This window comes from Lycium ferocissimum, chromosome 10 (genome assembly GCF_029784015.1).
Source record: "Lycium ferocissimum isolate CSIRO_LF1 chromosome 10, AGI_CSIRO_Lferr_CH_V1, whole genome shotgun sequence".
Taxonomy (NCBI): Eukaryota; Viridiplantae; Streptophyta; class Magnoliopsida; order Solanales; family Solanaceae; genus Lycium; species Lycium ferocissimum.
The window spans coordinates 64,665,583-64,682,089 of record NC_081351.1 but is presented as its reverse complement, the minus strand read 5'-3'; the positions used below and the strand labels follow the sequence as shown (position 1 = coordinate 64,682,089).

General features: G+C 35.6%; 1 protein-coding gene across 1 annotated transcript; it reads right to left on the bottom strand.

The window, feature by feature from the left end:
- Positions 1-942: 942 nt before the first annotated feature.
- On the bottom strand, positions 943-8,981 carry LOC132034493 (ADP-ribosylation factor-like). Its single transcript, XM_059424874.1, has 7 exons — positions 8,825-8,981; positions 7,740-7,897; positions 7,206-7,276; positions 1,724-1,843; positions 1,487-1,605; positions 1,286-1,367; positions 943-1,190 (listed from the first exon to the last, which is right to left on the bottom strand). Exons 1-7 carry the CDS (start codon positions 8,914-8,916, stop codon positions 1,185-1,187), a joined length of 648 nt encoding a protein of 215 aa, XP_059280857.1. The 5' UTR covers positions 8,917-8,981; the 3' UTR covers positions 943-1,184.
- Between the last annotated feature and the right edge of the window lie 7,526 nt (positions 8,982-16,507).

The window sequence follows — 16,507 nt, the reverse complement described above, 5'->3', positions numbered from 1 at the left end:
TTTTTTTTTATAACTTAAAAACAAGTGCTTAAAGGCACTTATTTATTTTATTCAAACACTACAAAAGTGATTAAAAGCTATTTTGGCTTAAAAGCACCTAAAATACGCCAATCCAAACAGGCTCTATAGTGGCGTCAGGCGTGTATCCAAAAAGAAGGCGAAAGAACCTAGAAACGTATGCAATTCTAGTGTAATCTAGGAGGTTCTTCAGTTAATTTTTTGTTAGGAACAGAACTGGCTTCTATAGTCCAGAATTTTTCCAAATTAATTTTAACGCTTCCTAAATACCTCTCTATCTCGAACACACTGGAAGATAACAGGAAATGCCATGCACAATTCGAGAGGCGTTTGACAAGAGTAGACAAGTTAGAAATATGATTGTGTTACGTTAATCACAAATCATGTAACATAAAATTTTAGATTGTAGTTGAGAAAATAAACTATAATTGTAATTTATTTCGCTTGGGTGTTCTTAGATTATGTTGAAAATATCTGAAGAAGTTTGAATCTCAATTTCGGAACGATTTGATGGAGATTTAAGGTGGTTTGAATTAAAATTTGAAGACGATATAAGTTAGGAGAGAGGATCAACTGATGAAATGCTCTAGTTTGTTTCCTTCTTTCAGCACCGCAAGCTAAGATTGACTACCGGATGGTACATAGGACAGTGCAGCGCATTTTCACTACTGCACGGGACAAAGGTCAGAGAGCACATGGTTTCATTGCAGACCCCCTCTTCCATTTTTTGCATTTCTCCTCGTAAAGATAGCAGACCCCTTTTCTTAATTTTTTTAGGGAACACCACTAAGAAATAATAATCTTCAGTCCAAAGCCAATACTAACTGAAGCTTTTATATTTACTATATACCATTCTGTTTTGCATTTGTACACCCATTCCATCATCAGACGTACAGCACAACAAAATGGTGCACGCACCTGCACTAAGTTACAAAACCAGATATTATACTAAAATATCATTACATTGTCAATGTGCATCCAGCAATGTGGAAACTATGTCATTGCTCATTGATGATAAACCATAGAGAGGGAAGAAGGGCAGGGACTTCCCCCAGAATTGTGATCTGAACAGATATTTAAAACCTCCAAAACTAAGAAATTACGACAACACGACGTTTATTTCTCCAGATATAACAAAGCGAGAAGCATACTACCACATCATTGCATTACCCCTGAAATTGCACCAGAAATTACAGATTAGAGCAAAAAACAAAAAAAAAAAACAAAAAAGCTGAATCTACAGTGATAAAGTTACTACTGCATATACCTTGCTGGCAATGTTGTTTGAAAGCCAATCTAGTCCCTCATATAGCCCTTCTCCAGAAGTAGCACATGTACTCTGGATATACCTGTGAGAGGGAGGGGTGTGGTGGGGGGGGGGGGGTGTTCTTTAGAGCCAGCTTATTTAAGAAGCTAATTGACAGAAAAACCAGGCTTGAACTAGATATTGGATGCCCAAATAAATTACCAGTGTCGCTGTCTGAGAGAATGAAGGCCAAGCTTGTCGGTGATTTCAGCTGCATTCATTGCATTTGGAAGATCTTGTTTGTTTGCAAAAACAAGCAGCACAGCTTCTCTTAATTCATCCTGCAGAGAATGTATTTAGATAGATATCAAGAACTGCCGTACCCCCAGGTTGGACAGATAGCTGGTTTAAGATTTATCATAAGATATTTCTAACCAACTATAAAAATACCAAAATTACCTCATTTAACATCCTGTGAAGCTCATCCCTTGCCTCAACTACACGGTCTCTGTCATTGCTGTCAACCACAAAGATGAGACCCTGTGTGTTCTGGAAATAATGCCTCCATAGAGGTCTAATCTGCAAGTGCAACACAAAAGATAAACAGTAGAAACACACTTTTAGCTCTTCTGGAATCAGACTGCATATATACCTATAACAGTGCCTTTAACTATCAACACATGAAACCACTAACTGATGGTAGAATAGCCAATTCAAAAAAACCAAGATAGGTCCACTTATGTCCATAAGGTGCTATAGCCAATTCAAATACCCAAAAAAAAAAAAAAATGTGTGTCCAGTTACATCCATTACGGGTCATTTGGTTGCTGGTTAGGAAGAGAGTTATTATTCATGTATTAAAACTAGCATAGCTAATACCAAGTTTGGTAGCTTTTTAGTTGCTTTGTATAAAATTCAGCATACCAAGTACGGTGTTTGGTTATCATTTTACAATCCCACATAAATAAAACATGTATAAGTTATGGGTCAATTTATGTGTTATTTTACGCAGGGTAGAAGGTTGAATAACTAATCAGAGATTAGTAATACATGAATAACTAATCCCTGCATTACTAATAACTGCATAAGTCTAACCAGCAACTTAAGTGGCCCCCTTAAGCGCTCAACCACGCTGCCTCATACTGGCACTTTCTTAAATACTCAACCAACCAGGTTTAGCCTCGAAATCATGTGACTGAAACTACCATTCTAACCCAAAACCTGGGTCCAAGGTAAATTCCATTTTTTACGGAGGTGCAAGGTAAAAGTTTCAGGAGTGCACCCCAGGCTAATGGACTCCAATGACCAAATTTTCAGGAATGGTGCCCATCAGAAGCGTTTCTCTACCAGAAAATTCATTGTCTGCTATACTGGACACCAGTTTCCATCTTAGCATTATGTAACTGATGTTCAGTATGACCAAGCTTTCAATACTGATGCTTCACTCAGAGGGGCTCTACTGGAAAAATTGTTGCCTGCTCCACGGGACACCGATTTCTGCCTTAGCTTTATGTAACTGACACCAGAGTTCAGCAGCTCTGTCTCCTATGGCTAAGAGAAAGTTCATGCAATTTGCTGCCTCCATGGGACCTCTAGGATGATGAGCTAACCAATGTTTACCATGCATCTCACTCTGGCAACCTTCCATTCAGTGGTTAGGGTGTAAACATGCCACGTTCCACATGTTTGGACCAAACATGCTTATCATACAAGCTTGAGCACTGCTCAGTAGCACAATTGTTATGAGCATCTCGAACACAAATTCAGCTTGGCTCGATCAGAAATAGTTAAGCTTTAACTTGTTTGTGGATCAAAATGGAAAAACAAATATAAAGAGCAAAATGATTTGTGAGCTCGTTTTTGTTTCAATTTTTACTTTTCCCATTTTGAAACAACGGCTATAGGCCATTTTGAAATGCTTGAACACTACATATCAGATCCCTAAAATGGTCAAAATGGGCATGCATATAATCTGCTCTATAATCTTTTTCATATTCCTTATCTCATTTGGAAAATCTTTTTCATAAACCTTGTCTCATTTGGATAATCTTTTCATATTCCGTATCTCATTTCTATTATACGAGAAGAGGGGTGGCCCCAAGGGCTTTGATCTAGTGGCAAGAGCACAACATGTGATGTTTGGGTCAGGTGCATGTTACAGGTTCGAACCCTACCGTAAACAAAGCTTAGTATTTAAGCGGAGAAGGGTAGAGATGCTGCCTGTTATTCATGAAGTTCCGAGCCATGCATAACTGGCCCTTGGAATTTTTAGGTCATCAAAAAAAATATGAGCAGAAGGGAGCAATCTGATCAAATGCGAAAAGCGCAAAAAATGCTTAGGTTTGTTGGGACTTTAAGAGCAAAGCAGAAATAAAAGTGTGAGCTTTAATGAAGAAAGGCGCAAAGGAAGAAGAAATACAAATATGTATATGTAGTCCAAGACTAATAACTATAAGCACAACTAACAAATACAGGGACAAAGAAATTGAATAATTTTTTAAGATAAATTGTTTTTTTTTAAGACTTGATATAAAGTGTTTATGATAAAGTGAAATATGAATTGTTTTGTGTCGCCTCTTCTGGATTATGCTCGTTGGCAAGGAAACTTATGACGACACCGAAGCGCCCACTAAGAGAGATGAAGCGCTCAACATATTTTACGCTCAACATATTTGCGCTTCGCTTCAAGGCTTAAGCGAGAATCCCAGATAAATCAGTAATGTGCAAGTTCTATAAGATCAAATTGTGAATAGAAAATGTAAAAAACAAAAAAATGAAGAAAAAAAAAATTCCTTACCAAAAAAAGTTGGTGATAGAGCATACATGAGTTGAGCCAAATGCCAAGCAAGGAATCCTAATTATCAAGTAATACTAAGCTCATGTTCAGTAAATGAGCTGGTGCTGATTTTAAACCAGCCAAGGCCTAGCATTTTCAGCAAAAGCAAAGGCTCGACTCATTAACACATCTAATTGAGTGGGACAGTAAAATCCTTTCCTTCTAACAAATTACTATCATTATTACCCTTATCTTATTACTTCTCAATTGAGAATACATTTTCCAACATAAATATGTGGTCATAAATGCCTAGATACTCCAAATTCTAGAATGTTTCATACAGAGGCTACTCTTGAAGCTAGCATGTCTCACACATGAAAACCCACAGAAAAGAGGATTTATCCTGTGCAGCAGCTGTTTTTTATGTGGAAAGCCGTTTGAAGTTGACAGTCGCCTATATTTGCACTGCCCCATTACTGCTCAGCTTGTGGAGTTACAGTGGGTAATGCTACGGCAACGAATATGTTATTGAAGAGTTGAAGCAGAAAAGGATTAGGCAAGAAAAAGAGGATTTGTGAAATACTATACCAGCTATTGCTCAGTGGATTGTTTTGATTGAGAGAAATAGGAGATGCTTTCAATACATGGCAAACATTCAGATGTTAAAGTCAAAGCGGTTTTGGTTTTGGTGTAAAATGGAACAAGTAGATGATGTTGAATCTATTTTAGTTGCTAGAAATTAGAATCGCCACAGGTTTAGAAGGATAATGCTATTGTAAAGACACTCTACTTTGCTGCACATGTACAGCAGTGTTGTGAAAGGCGAGCGCCATCTCGCCAAAGGCGAGAGGCGTGGCGAGGCCGCCTTTTAGGGCTGTGGCGAGCTCACCTTCAAAAGGCGAGCCAAAGGCGCTAATGGCGCCGAGGCGAGGCGCCATTTGTGGCGAGGCAACAGTGGGTATTTAAAAAAAAAAAAAAAAGCAATTAAAAGTTGAAGACTTAAATGAAAACAACGGCTAGGGTTTTTTTTGCCTCTCTTCTCCTTCAAGCTTTTCAGGTACGCTCTCTTTCTCCTTCTTCTTCTTCTTCTTCAGTTCTTCTTTCTTCCTCCTCTGTTTTCTTCTTCTGCTTCTTCTTCTGTTCTTCTTTCTTTTTTTTTCCAGCGACTCCTCTGTTTCCGGCGACTTCTGCAATTTTTTTTTCCTCGTTCTATTCTCTTCTTCTTTTTCTACTCTGTTTTTTTTTCTCCTGTTTTTTTTTCTTTTTCTATTTTCTCCTCTGTTTTTTTCTCAACTGCCAGTGAGGCAGTGACTGTATTTTCTCCTCTGTTTTTTCTGTTCAATAATTATTGAGTCATTGACTCATTCAAGTTCTAAACTTTCAGAATCTACTATCTACTTTTAATTTTTGAACTGAAATATTTGCTAATATGTTATTGCTATTGAGATTTTGATTATTTATATATGCAATTAAATATTTTAATTTTTTGGTATTTATCGGCGCCGCACTTCAAAAAGGCGAGCGCCTCGCCGCTCGCCTCGCCTTAAGCGAGGCAGGCCCTTGTCGCCTTTTGTCGCCGCGCGCCGTCCAAAACACTGATGTACAGTTTCAACAGCACACTCCCTTTCAGTTGTTCCATTTTTTTTTTTTTTTTTTTTTTTTAACTGAAAAAATTTAGCCCAACCTGGATGGGCACTTTAGGTGTGCCACCATGAATTCAAGATTTCTCAATTGAAAGGCTAATGCAACCATTGTGGGTGTGCATATATCTTCATTAGAATTCATGGCAAACACACCCATATTGGGTATTATTTCATGATACCACATTGTGGTGTTGTTCCATTTATAAAATACCTAGCATGACCTTCTCAAAACAAATGTGCTACCCTCCAAGCAAACCTTTTCCTAGCCTCACAAAACTCACCTTCAAAAGTTATATTCCCATAGGTCCTATAAAACAATTCCTTATTTCCAAACTCACTTTCTAGGTTTTTTTAGTCTTTCATAGTAAACATGTATTCATAGTAATGGAAGAACAATCTCAATGATTTGCCCTGAGGATTTAGGTCTAGTGGTAAGAGTGCAACACCATGATTTGTGGATTAGGTGCACGTCATGGGTTCGAAACAGAAGTCTGGTATATTTGAGTGGAGAAAGGTAGAGGGATGGGCCCATTATCCACCAAGTCTTGAACCGTGTGCCACTAGCGCTCGGAGATTTCTTGGTTATCAAAAGAAACCAAAAAAGAACGAAGAACAATCTAAATGACCATCCTTTTGCCCAGAGGAATACGATTAAAACGAAAACCTTTGGGAAGAACATTTGGTAGAATCATACTAAATTTCCAGCCAACATGATCAATCAGACATCAGTGTTCTAAAGAACTCGTGGTAGTCTATAAAAAGTCAAAAACATGTTTGCCACAAGATAGTTTGCTATCCCTTAGCAGCTAGAAGACATGAAAACAGGCTGGCTCAGTTCAGCATAGCTTATGATTATGTTAGTTGTTGACATTTGACAACAGTATAGTCAACACCTGACCGTCCATAAGCACATTAATTTCCACATAAATAAAGGCATTCTCAGTTAATTAATGTCAAAGCGCCAAAATATGCACTCCCTCCGTTTCTAAATAAATGGTGTTTTAGGCCTTTCATTTTGTTTCAAAATAAGTAGTGCTTTAGGATTTCAAGAAAAAAATAATCTTATTCTTCTAAAATTACCCTTATTTACATAATCAAGAATCATTAAGTAGTTGTTCTTTTTCTAGGCATTTGATTAGGGGTAAGTAAGAACACTTCTAATTTTCTAGGAGTGAGCAATTTCTTGAGGGGTACGCAGAAGCTAAAAACACCACGTATTATGAAACGGAGGGAGTAAGCTTATCAAAGTCAGAAAAATATGTACTTTTTCACGAGATGAGACATCTCATAAGGAAACCATGCAACCAACGCAAATTTTAAGTGAAAGGGGATAGTGACATTATGGTCTCACACGGTAAGAATCTTCATCAGAGTTGATAAACTATTACCCCAAATTTTTTCCTTTTTTTTTTTTTTTGATGAAACTATTACCCCAAATTTGAATCATGGAGAACTAAAGAACCGCAAATCTCAGGTAATACAAGACAAAAACAATTAATCAGGGAATAAGAACTTCTTGTACCTTGTCCTGACCCCCAACATCCCACACAGTAAAGCTGATGTTTTTGTATTCAACAGTCTCCACATTGAAGCCTACCATTGAAATAGAAAACGGTTTAAATTAGATGGCAACTAGAACTGGCACATTTGGCATGATCAAGAAATCTCTCCTAACAACACAGATGATAAGCATTTGATTAAGATACAAAATTCAAGGCAAAAACAACAATCCGCAAATATTGTTTGATTCCCCAACATATCATCCCTATTTTCAGAGGTTACAATCTCTCCATATAGCACATGTAAATGCAAATGATCTCTAGTAATTTTTCTAGAGTTAACCACTCCTTGGAAGTACACCTATCAAATAACAGTAGTCAATGGATAGACACAGGATGGACACAGCACATTCTTTTTGGCTATACAGATCAACATAACCTTACGTTCATACCCCATGATGAGTTAAATTTCTAATCATGGACAATGGTGCATCAAAATTATATAAAAGAAACAAGTAAATGAAAAACAAAAACAGATTTCACGGAAGGAAGCATACCAATGGTTGGGATAGTGGTAACAATTTCTCCCAACTTGAGCTTGTACAGAATTGTGGTTTTACCAGCAGCATCGAGACCAACCATAAGAATACGCATTTCTTTCTTTGCAAAGAGGCGACTAAAGAGTTTAGTGAAAGACAGCCCCATCTCTGTAAATCTGCAAAATAACATAAATACTTAATATGGTGAATGAAATCTAAGAAAGCAACTACTTTCCAAACAAAATAATTAGCACAGCGCCTTTTCCCCTGTCCGTGTTATTTCTCTACTAATACTTAACAGATCTCCACTGCTGACGATACCCACCAACGCCCATCAGTTTCTTCTTTAATATTCATCATTTGGGAAAGAGAAGCCCACAAAAGTTTACCACTTTAGACACAATTAGCCTTTTGTGGTAACAGCTTCACAACATATAAAATACCCTATTATTATTATCCTTTGACACACTTTCCCATATTGATCCGTGACAAATGATCAGTTATGAAACAAATAATGCTACATGTGTTTTTTTTTTTTTTTTTTTTGAAAATGAACAAATAATGCAACACGTAATTGTGGAGAGGAAGGAGCATCATTTAGTGGCCGATATTCCTCCAAAGGAACAAAATAATCACAGACTAGACTGATATTCCACAACCAAAAAAAAGAAGAACAAAAAAATCATAACATTGGGACCAGATATTATTGTGAATTTAAAAGGCACAAACTGAACATTCATCCAGAGTATAATATGAAGGAACGTCCAAATCACCTTCAATTACGAAAATTTCAGTTACATACATTTTACTTCCGTATGTTTATCAAAATTAGCAAGATTGATCAGATCCAAAAGGCAATAAAAGACACAATTATGGTAGAATCCAAATAAGGTAGGAAATTCAGGACAAACCCTAACAAGAAGTGGTAGTAATAAATCGTGTAATTGAAAAATCAAAAAATGACCTTATGTATATCTAACAAAGGAATTCCAACACCAAATGGGCAAATGAGGAACAAAGAAAAGGTAGATCTGGGATCAAATGTAGTTAAAAGTAGATTATTAAAACAAAAAGGAAAAGGAAGAGAAAAGTGAGTGGATTACCGAAGATGGGCCGATGAGAGAGGGGATAAAATCAGCAGATCGAGAAGGAGAGAAAATGAACTGATGGGCTTATGTTTGTTATTTATATGCATCTTTGACGGTCGTTTCCCAATTCGTTTTTCGCCGTTATCATTCCGTTATAACTTCGCGTCAATGCGCAGCACGTCACTTGTCTGTCTTTTTTTGGCTATTAAGGAATTACTCAATTTTTTAGTTAGAACATAATATTCCTTAATAGTAATTAAAGTAGAGATTAGCAATACTTTGGGCAAAAAAGTTCTCCAACTGAACCAAAATATTGTATATGTCATGATAATAGTCTTTTCTAGTAGTAGCAAACCTATTTATATCTCTCTGTTATGAATACACTGAACTAAAGTGTCTGTCCATTTAATTCTTACACATCATATACATGAATTACTTGAATTCATACGTATCTATTATTATGTAACTTCATTCTTGCCTCTGACAATGTACTTTGTAGCTATAAATAGAGCACTTAAAGTGAAAATATTTTCAAATGTTTGCTATGTTTTATTATTGATGAACTACTCTACTGTTCATAAAAAGGTTGTAGTGATGCATTTAAGTCTCTGTATTATTTCATTTTTTTGCACGGATTGCCCTTCGTTTGGGGTGGTCTTTAAATTTTGCCCCTCAAATTTGTGATGTTTTAAATTTTTGCCCTTCATGTTGTGGTCTTTAAATTTTGCCCTTTGCTTGGAAAGATGCTCGTTCCGGGGTTCGAACCCCCGCTCGGGCATAATTTTTCGCAAAAGCGATCCAAAGATACACATTTTTGAAAAAATTTAAAGTTATGCGGATGCGGCGTTAAAATTGAAACCTGGGACTTTTAGTGTAAACGAAGCGTAGAAAATTTAAACTTTCAATATGAAAGCGAAATTTAAAACCAGAGTTTACTCAAAGAAGGGTTTCGCGCAATTAAAAAAATGGGATAAAATCAGCAGATCGAGAAGGAGAGAATGAACTGATGGGCTTATGTTTGTTATTTATATGCATCTTTGACGGTCGTTTCCCAATTCGTTTTTCGAAAAAGTTATCATTCCGTTATAACTTCGCGTCAATGCGCAGCACGTCACTTGTCTAACTATTAAGTGGTTAAAAAAAATTACTCATATTTTTTAGTTAGAACATAATATTCCTTAATAGTAATTAAAAGAGAGATTAGCAATACTTTGGGCAAAAAAGTTCTCCAACTGAACCAAAATATTGTATATGTCATGATAATAGTCTTTTCTAGTAGTAGCAAACCTATTTATATCTCTCTGTTATGAATACACTGAACTAAAGTGGGGTCATCCATTTAATTCTTACACATCATATACATGAATTACTTGAATTCATACGTATCTATTTATTATGTAACTTCATTCTTGCCTCTGACAATGTACTTTGTAGCTATAAATAGAGCACTTAAAGTGAAAATATTTTCAAATGTTTGCTATGTTTTATTATTGATGAACTACAAATTTTAAAGATTTAAAAAGGTTTAAAGACCATGCATTTAAGTCTCGCACCGTATTATTTTAAATTCATTTTGGAAGGCTTGTTATGGCTTATGATAAAGATGGCCTCACAAGGAGTATACATGGCTACCACGAGTTTGCTACTAATTGTACAACTCGTTGGGTTCTTTTGATCCATGGGAACCTAATTAGTTTTGGATTATTTATGCCTTAAATTTGTTCCTGGAGAACAATAAAGAGTCATTATGATGTTAATTTTATATCCCTTAATGGTTAAATGGGAGTTTGCAAGAAATATATCATCACCAGAAGGTGACAATATTTCCTATGCATTGTTGTGGCTACAATTGAAGATGTGTTAGAGGAAAAATTTCTATATCATATGTATGCCTCGATTTGCTCCTTAAGTAGCAATATCTTAAAAGAGGTTCTAAGTTATCACGATTTGATATGCTTAAGGCACATTCAAGTGATTGTTTTCTATTCCTGAAGAATGAGAACTTTTGATAAAAGTTAAAAATATAGATCCATTCCCTGAAGTGAATGTGATAATATTTAGTAAAGCTTATAAGTACGGACGTGCGTTTGGTTGTGAAGTTATCACGACTCATCTCCAGAAGAGGTAGAATAATTTAGAAGAAATATTCTGAATATTCTATCTTTACTCCCGAAATAGTAAAACTTTGAAATTTACTCCCGGAGTAGTAGAACTTTGAAATATACTCTCGAAGTAGTAAAATATTACTTTACTCCCGAAGTGGTAAAACTTTAAACTTTACTCCTGAAGTACTAAAACTTAGAAACTTTAATCCTGAAGCAAAAAGAAAATATCTGAGAAATATATTGAAGCAATGTTTCCTGTGCTTGAGCAAAATAATGAGCTATATATGAACGTTGTATGTCAAGCACATTCAAATAATCAGGTTTCATTTCCCGAAGAGAACGAAGTTATACCACAGGTTACCTCCTGGAAAGATAAAATAACAAAGGAAATACATATGGTATAAACATCATTGCAACACGTACCCATCATACGTAGGAACATCTCGAATAATTAATAATTATATTAAGTATCATTTTAAGGCAAAAGAAAGCAAAATAGAATGTTTCTACTATAACCAAATTGATACATTATGATTAGTTTTTATTGATTTCCTTGAAGTAAATAACAATTAATGTGATTATTATGTGGTTGACGCTTAGATACAAAATATTCAGATGTTAATGATGAATCTCCCTGAAGGAGATGTTTGAAATATTGAAGTTTAGAATTCAATGTTTATTTCGTGACACCAGTAGTGTCTAAATTTGCTTTCATGGTACCAGAAGTATTTAAGAAATATTTGGTAATAGAAATTAATGATCAAAGGCTCCAGAAGAGCTAATTATTTATTTACAAGTATCATGACACCAGCAGTGTCCAAATAATATCTGATTATGATGAATAAATTGAAGTCACTTGAAGATGTTATATATGATAATATCATTCATCGTAGATCATAATTGGTACGATCGGAACATAATAGTAAACTTGAAGTTTATTTGCAATAAAGATGGTTGTCATATTGAGACTATAAATGATTAGAAGATTGAATATCTCCAAGTTAATATGGGTAAGAAAGACATATGTGAAAAGTTACCCGAGTATGAGGGTATCACATGCCATAATAAAACCAGAAGTTTCTTGACATAAAATCTCATGCAATAGTAAATCAGAAGTTTACTAAAACAAATAGCACTCGTCATGGTAAACTTGAAGTTTACTAATACAAATAATTTTATAAGTTGATATGACCGTTTTGGCCATCCTGATTTAAATCTGATGTCTTTGATTATTCCGGAATATATTGAAGAGCTAGAAGATTCTTGAAGAATTTGTTTGCGTTGCTTGTTCTCATGATATGTTGATTACACCAGCTAATGTTGGGATTGAATCCCCATAAATTCTAAAAAATAGAAAAGGTGAATGTGGGCCCCTTCACCTATGATGTGACGTCTTAAATAGATTTATTTATGAGACGGTCACATGTATGTTTATTGTCAGCTGACATTTGACATTTACGAAGTTACTTGCTCAAAATATTTGAGTTGGAAGCACAATTTTCAAAATATGTAATCAAGACAACTCATCTTGATAATGCTGGTTTATATCTAAGTTGGGTTGGCACTAGATGCCTCTATAATATCGCTAAACCATTGCTTATGAGAACATAGCTTCAGATGTTGATCTGAGATATGATATATTGCATACAATGACACTTGTATGTTTCAGACCAATAAATTATGGTAAATTCTCCCTTCATAATTAGTTCAGGGTCAGGAACTAGATATTTCCATCTTATAGCTTTTGATGTGCGATATATGATTAATGGATATACCATGATGCACACAGATGAATTTCTTAAAGAAATGGGGATATGTGTTAGTTTTTCTAACATGAGGGGGAGAGAATATGTAGCTAAGAAATATGTTGTGAATTATCATCAGTATGATCCTCAGATAATTCAAGTCAGATGTTGGAAGCATTTACTGACCCAACTATTTCATATTTCATCTGCAAAATGCTCCTAATGTCCCTGAAGGACAGACTCTACAGCATGCATGGAGCATGGTAGACCAATCGGTTCCAAATGTAATAATCCTTGAAAAAGGAAAGGAGCAAATGATCAAAATGATCATAATAAGGAGGCAATGTGCTCTTGAAGAGCCAACGACATAACACTTCATGAAACCTTAATGAGAGGCTCAGGTACCTGAAAGTAATGAAGCGATGAGATCTCAGTAAGTTATGTCGAATTCCGAACCGATACAAAATGATATCTTGTCAACGATATTTTGATACAATATAGTGCGCAATATTGTATAAGGTTGTGAGGATCTGAATTCTATGTCTCTTAAAGCATGTTGACGTAGAAATGATTACCAAGTAATATGATGCATCTTGAAGTGAGTACTCCAATGGTTGTTCGCTCAGTTGAAGTAAGTAACGATCCGTTCTGACCTCAAGAAGAAAATGAAGAGCTTCTTGGTCCTGAAGTACCATAGCTTAGTGCCATTGGTGCACTTATGTATCTTGCTAATGCTACAAGACCTGACATAGTGTTCTCTGTTAATTTGCTTGCAAGATATAGCTCTTCTCCTACACGGAGACATTGGAACGGAATTAAGCATATGCTACGATATCTAAAAGGGGACTATTGATATAGGTCTGTTTTATGCTAACAATGGTAGTACAGATCTTGTTGGTTATGCAGATGCAGGTTATTTATCTGATCCACATAAAGCTCGATCTCAAACAGGCTATTTGTTTACATGCGGAGGTATTGCTATATCATGGCGATCTACAAAGCAGTCCATTGTTGCTACTTCTTCGAATCATGCTGAAATAATAGCTATTCATGAAGCAAGTAGAGAATGTGTGTGGTTGAGGTCAGTGATACATTTCATCAGAGAAAGATGTGGCTTGAAGTGTGATACAAAAATACCCACGGCATTATATGAAGACAATGCTGCATGCATAGCTCAATTAAAGGGAGGCTTTATAAAAGGAGATAAAATGAAGGACATTTCACCAAAGTTATTTTGCACACATGATCTCCAGAAGAATGGTGATATTGATGTGTAACAAATTCGTTCAAGTGACAATCCTACAAATGTTTTCTCCAAATCTTTTCCAACTTCAACTCTTGAGAAGATGATATTCAAGATTAGAATACGAAGACTCCGACATCTGAATTTTGGTCTTAGTCAGGGGGAGTAAATACGCGTTGTACTCTTTTTCCCTTAAGCATTGTTTTGTCCCATTGGGTTTTCCTGGTAAGGTTTTTAATGAGGCAGCACTCAATGCGTATTACAAGATGTGTGTACTCTTTTTCCTTCACTAAGGATTTTTCCCGATTTTTCCTAGTAAGGTTTTAACGAGGCACACTATCTATGGACATCCAAGGGGAAGTGTTATGAATACACTGAACTAAAGTGTCTGTCCATTTAATTCTTACACATCACATACATGAATTACTTGAATTCATATGTATCTATTTATTATGTAACTTCATTCTTGTCTCTGATGATATACTTTGTAGCTATAAATAGAGCACTTTTGGCTCATGGATTAGATACTTGAAAGAAGAAAGAAAGTCTTCTCCTCCTCTTTGCTTCTCTGTCTATATTTCTTGTCTTATATTGCTCTAATTTTATAACACTCTCTTTCTTTTTTCTTTTTAAATTTTTTTTCATTACTCTCTCTATCCCGAAAGTGGTAAACATGCTATTGGAGGGGAGGCCAAATAAATAGATGGTAGGACTAGATTGGGCTCGCTTTCTGTGTTTTTTTTTTTTTTGAGCTATTTTATGTTCTGGGTCCTATGTTCTTCTTTCTAGATGCTTTTCATAGCCCAATTTCATAAATAAAGGAATGACCCATGACATCAATTGACTTAAACAAGTCGGGGAACTAAGCGGTAGCTGCCAAACGTAGAATTAGTTTTTGGTAGCTCATGAACTGACTGAAAAATGGGTTGACTGTTCCTTCGCCCTATGGAGACTAACGTTAATATCCAAATATTGTCGCGGGTTTGAAACTTTTTTGAATCAATAAAGAAAGTCTATTGAATCAACTTTTGATTGAGAATTTATCAGATTTAGATCATAAATGAATTTAGGCTATATTTAGTTTAAGATATTAGTCCAAATAAAAATTACAGACTAATATAATTGGTCTAAGTATTTAAGTTCAATAAATATATATATTTAATTGAGGATTCAATTTTGTTGGACTAATTCATTAATTTGGACTTCAAATGATGAGCTTACTTTGTTAAGCCCAAAATCTCATATTATTCTAGAGGCCTAATCTCGTGCCACGGGTAAAATGATACGGCACATCAAGTCAAGTGAAAGAGTCAATAAGAACATGACACATGTCAAAATTACATAGCATGCTAGTCAAATAAAAAGCCAATGAAAATGCACCAAGTGTGCAAGTGATGTGTTTCAACTAAACAAATATGGTCATGTCATTTGAATCTGATCAGTCAAAAAAGAGTTTGTCATTATTACAAGAGATAATTACACTGTATGTTAATTAGGGTAACAATGCTACCAAAATTGACCCACTTTTTTAAATCTTACAAAAAATGACCCACTCATCCTCCTCCTCCTCTCTTTCTCGCTCTCTCTCTCTCTCTCTCTCTCTCTCTCTCTCTCTCTCTCTCTCTCTCTCTCTCTCTCTCTCTCTCTCTCTCTCTCTCTCTCTCTCTCTCTCTCTCTCTCTCCTCCTCATTCTCGCTTTCCCTCTCTCTCAATCACCCAAAAATCAACTCAAATCTGGTGGTGGTGCGGGAGTTGATGTGGTTGGTGGTTTTCGCCAGAGCTTCGGCGTGATCTCGTCGAGGGAGAAATAGAGATAAACGAAGAGGGAGAAGTCCACTGCTTCTCGTCGGACGTCGTTGGTGGTGTTGGAGTTCACCGGAAAACGGAACTCTAGCGATGGCTGGTGGCTGTTGCTGCTCCATCGTTGGTAGTGTTGGAGTTAGTTTATGTATAATAGTGTATAATATTGTATAATAGTGTATATGAGGTGTGTATACACCCATATGTACACCTCTCATACACTATTATACATTTTTATACACCTATATACATAATGTATCTGTCTTGTATAAAAGTGCAATTCTTATTCAAAATCAGTCCAGGTCTATGTTTATACCCACTTATACAATATTGTATAATTGTGTATAAATGTGTACAAGTGCGTATTTTCGAGTATAATATTGTATAATTATATCTTTTAGTATATATACGTACACATTAGACACTTTCATACACCTATATACATAATGTACTTGTCTTTTGTATATAAGTGTATTACATTGTATAAAAGTGTTTTTGGGCTGTATTTTTGCAATGTAAGTTTTGGGCTATATTTTTATAATGTAAGTCAGCGAATTGTACACTTATGAAATTTCCCCTTACAACAACACTTCCATCGTATAATTATAAATATGGGTCCCTATGATTCAGAAAGTACACCATAATTTCTAACAAAAAGTCAGACAGAGCCCGTTGATCAAAGAGCACAACCTTTTCTACAAGCTTAAAAAATTCATGCACTTAGAAACCAAGTTCAATCTCAAGAACGAAGAACAAATCAAGATTCAAGATATACGAGTTTAAATCATCAGTTTGTTCTAGTTGG

Excerpts from the sequence above, each read along its gene's own strand:
- LOC132034493 (XM_059424874.1), bottom strand. The coding sequence starts at position 8,916 with ATGCATATAAATAACAAACATAAGCCCATCAGTTCATTTTCTCTCCTT. Across the intron at positions 7,898-8,824 it reads CTCTCATCGGCCCATCTTCG|ATTTACAGAGATGGGGCTGT; the intron begins GTAATCCACTCA and ends GTTATTTTGCAG. Across the intron at positions 1,606-1,723 it reads TTCACAGGATGTTAAATGAG|GATGAATTAAGAGAAGCTGT; the intron begins GTAATTTTGGTA and ends CATTCTCTGCAG.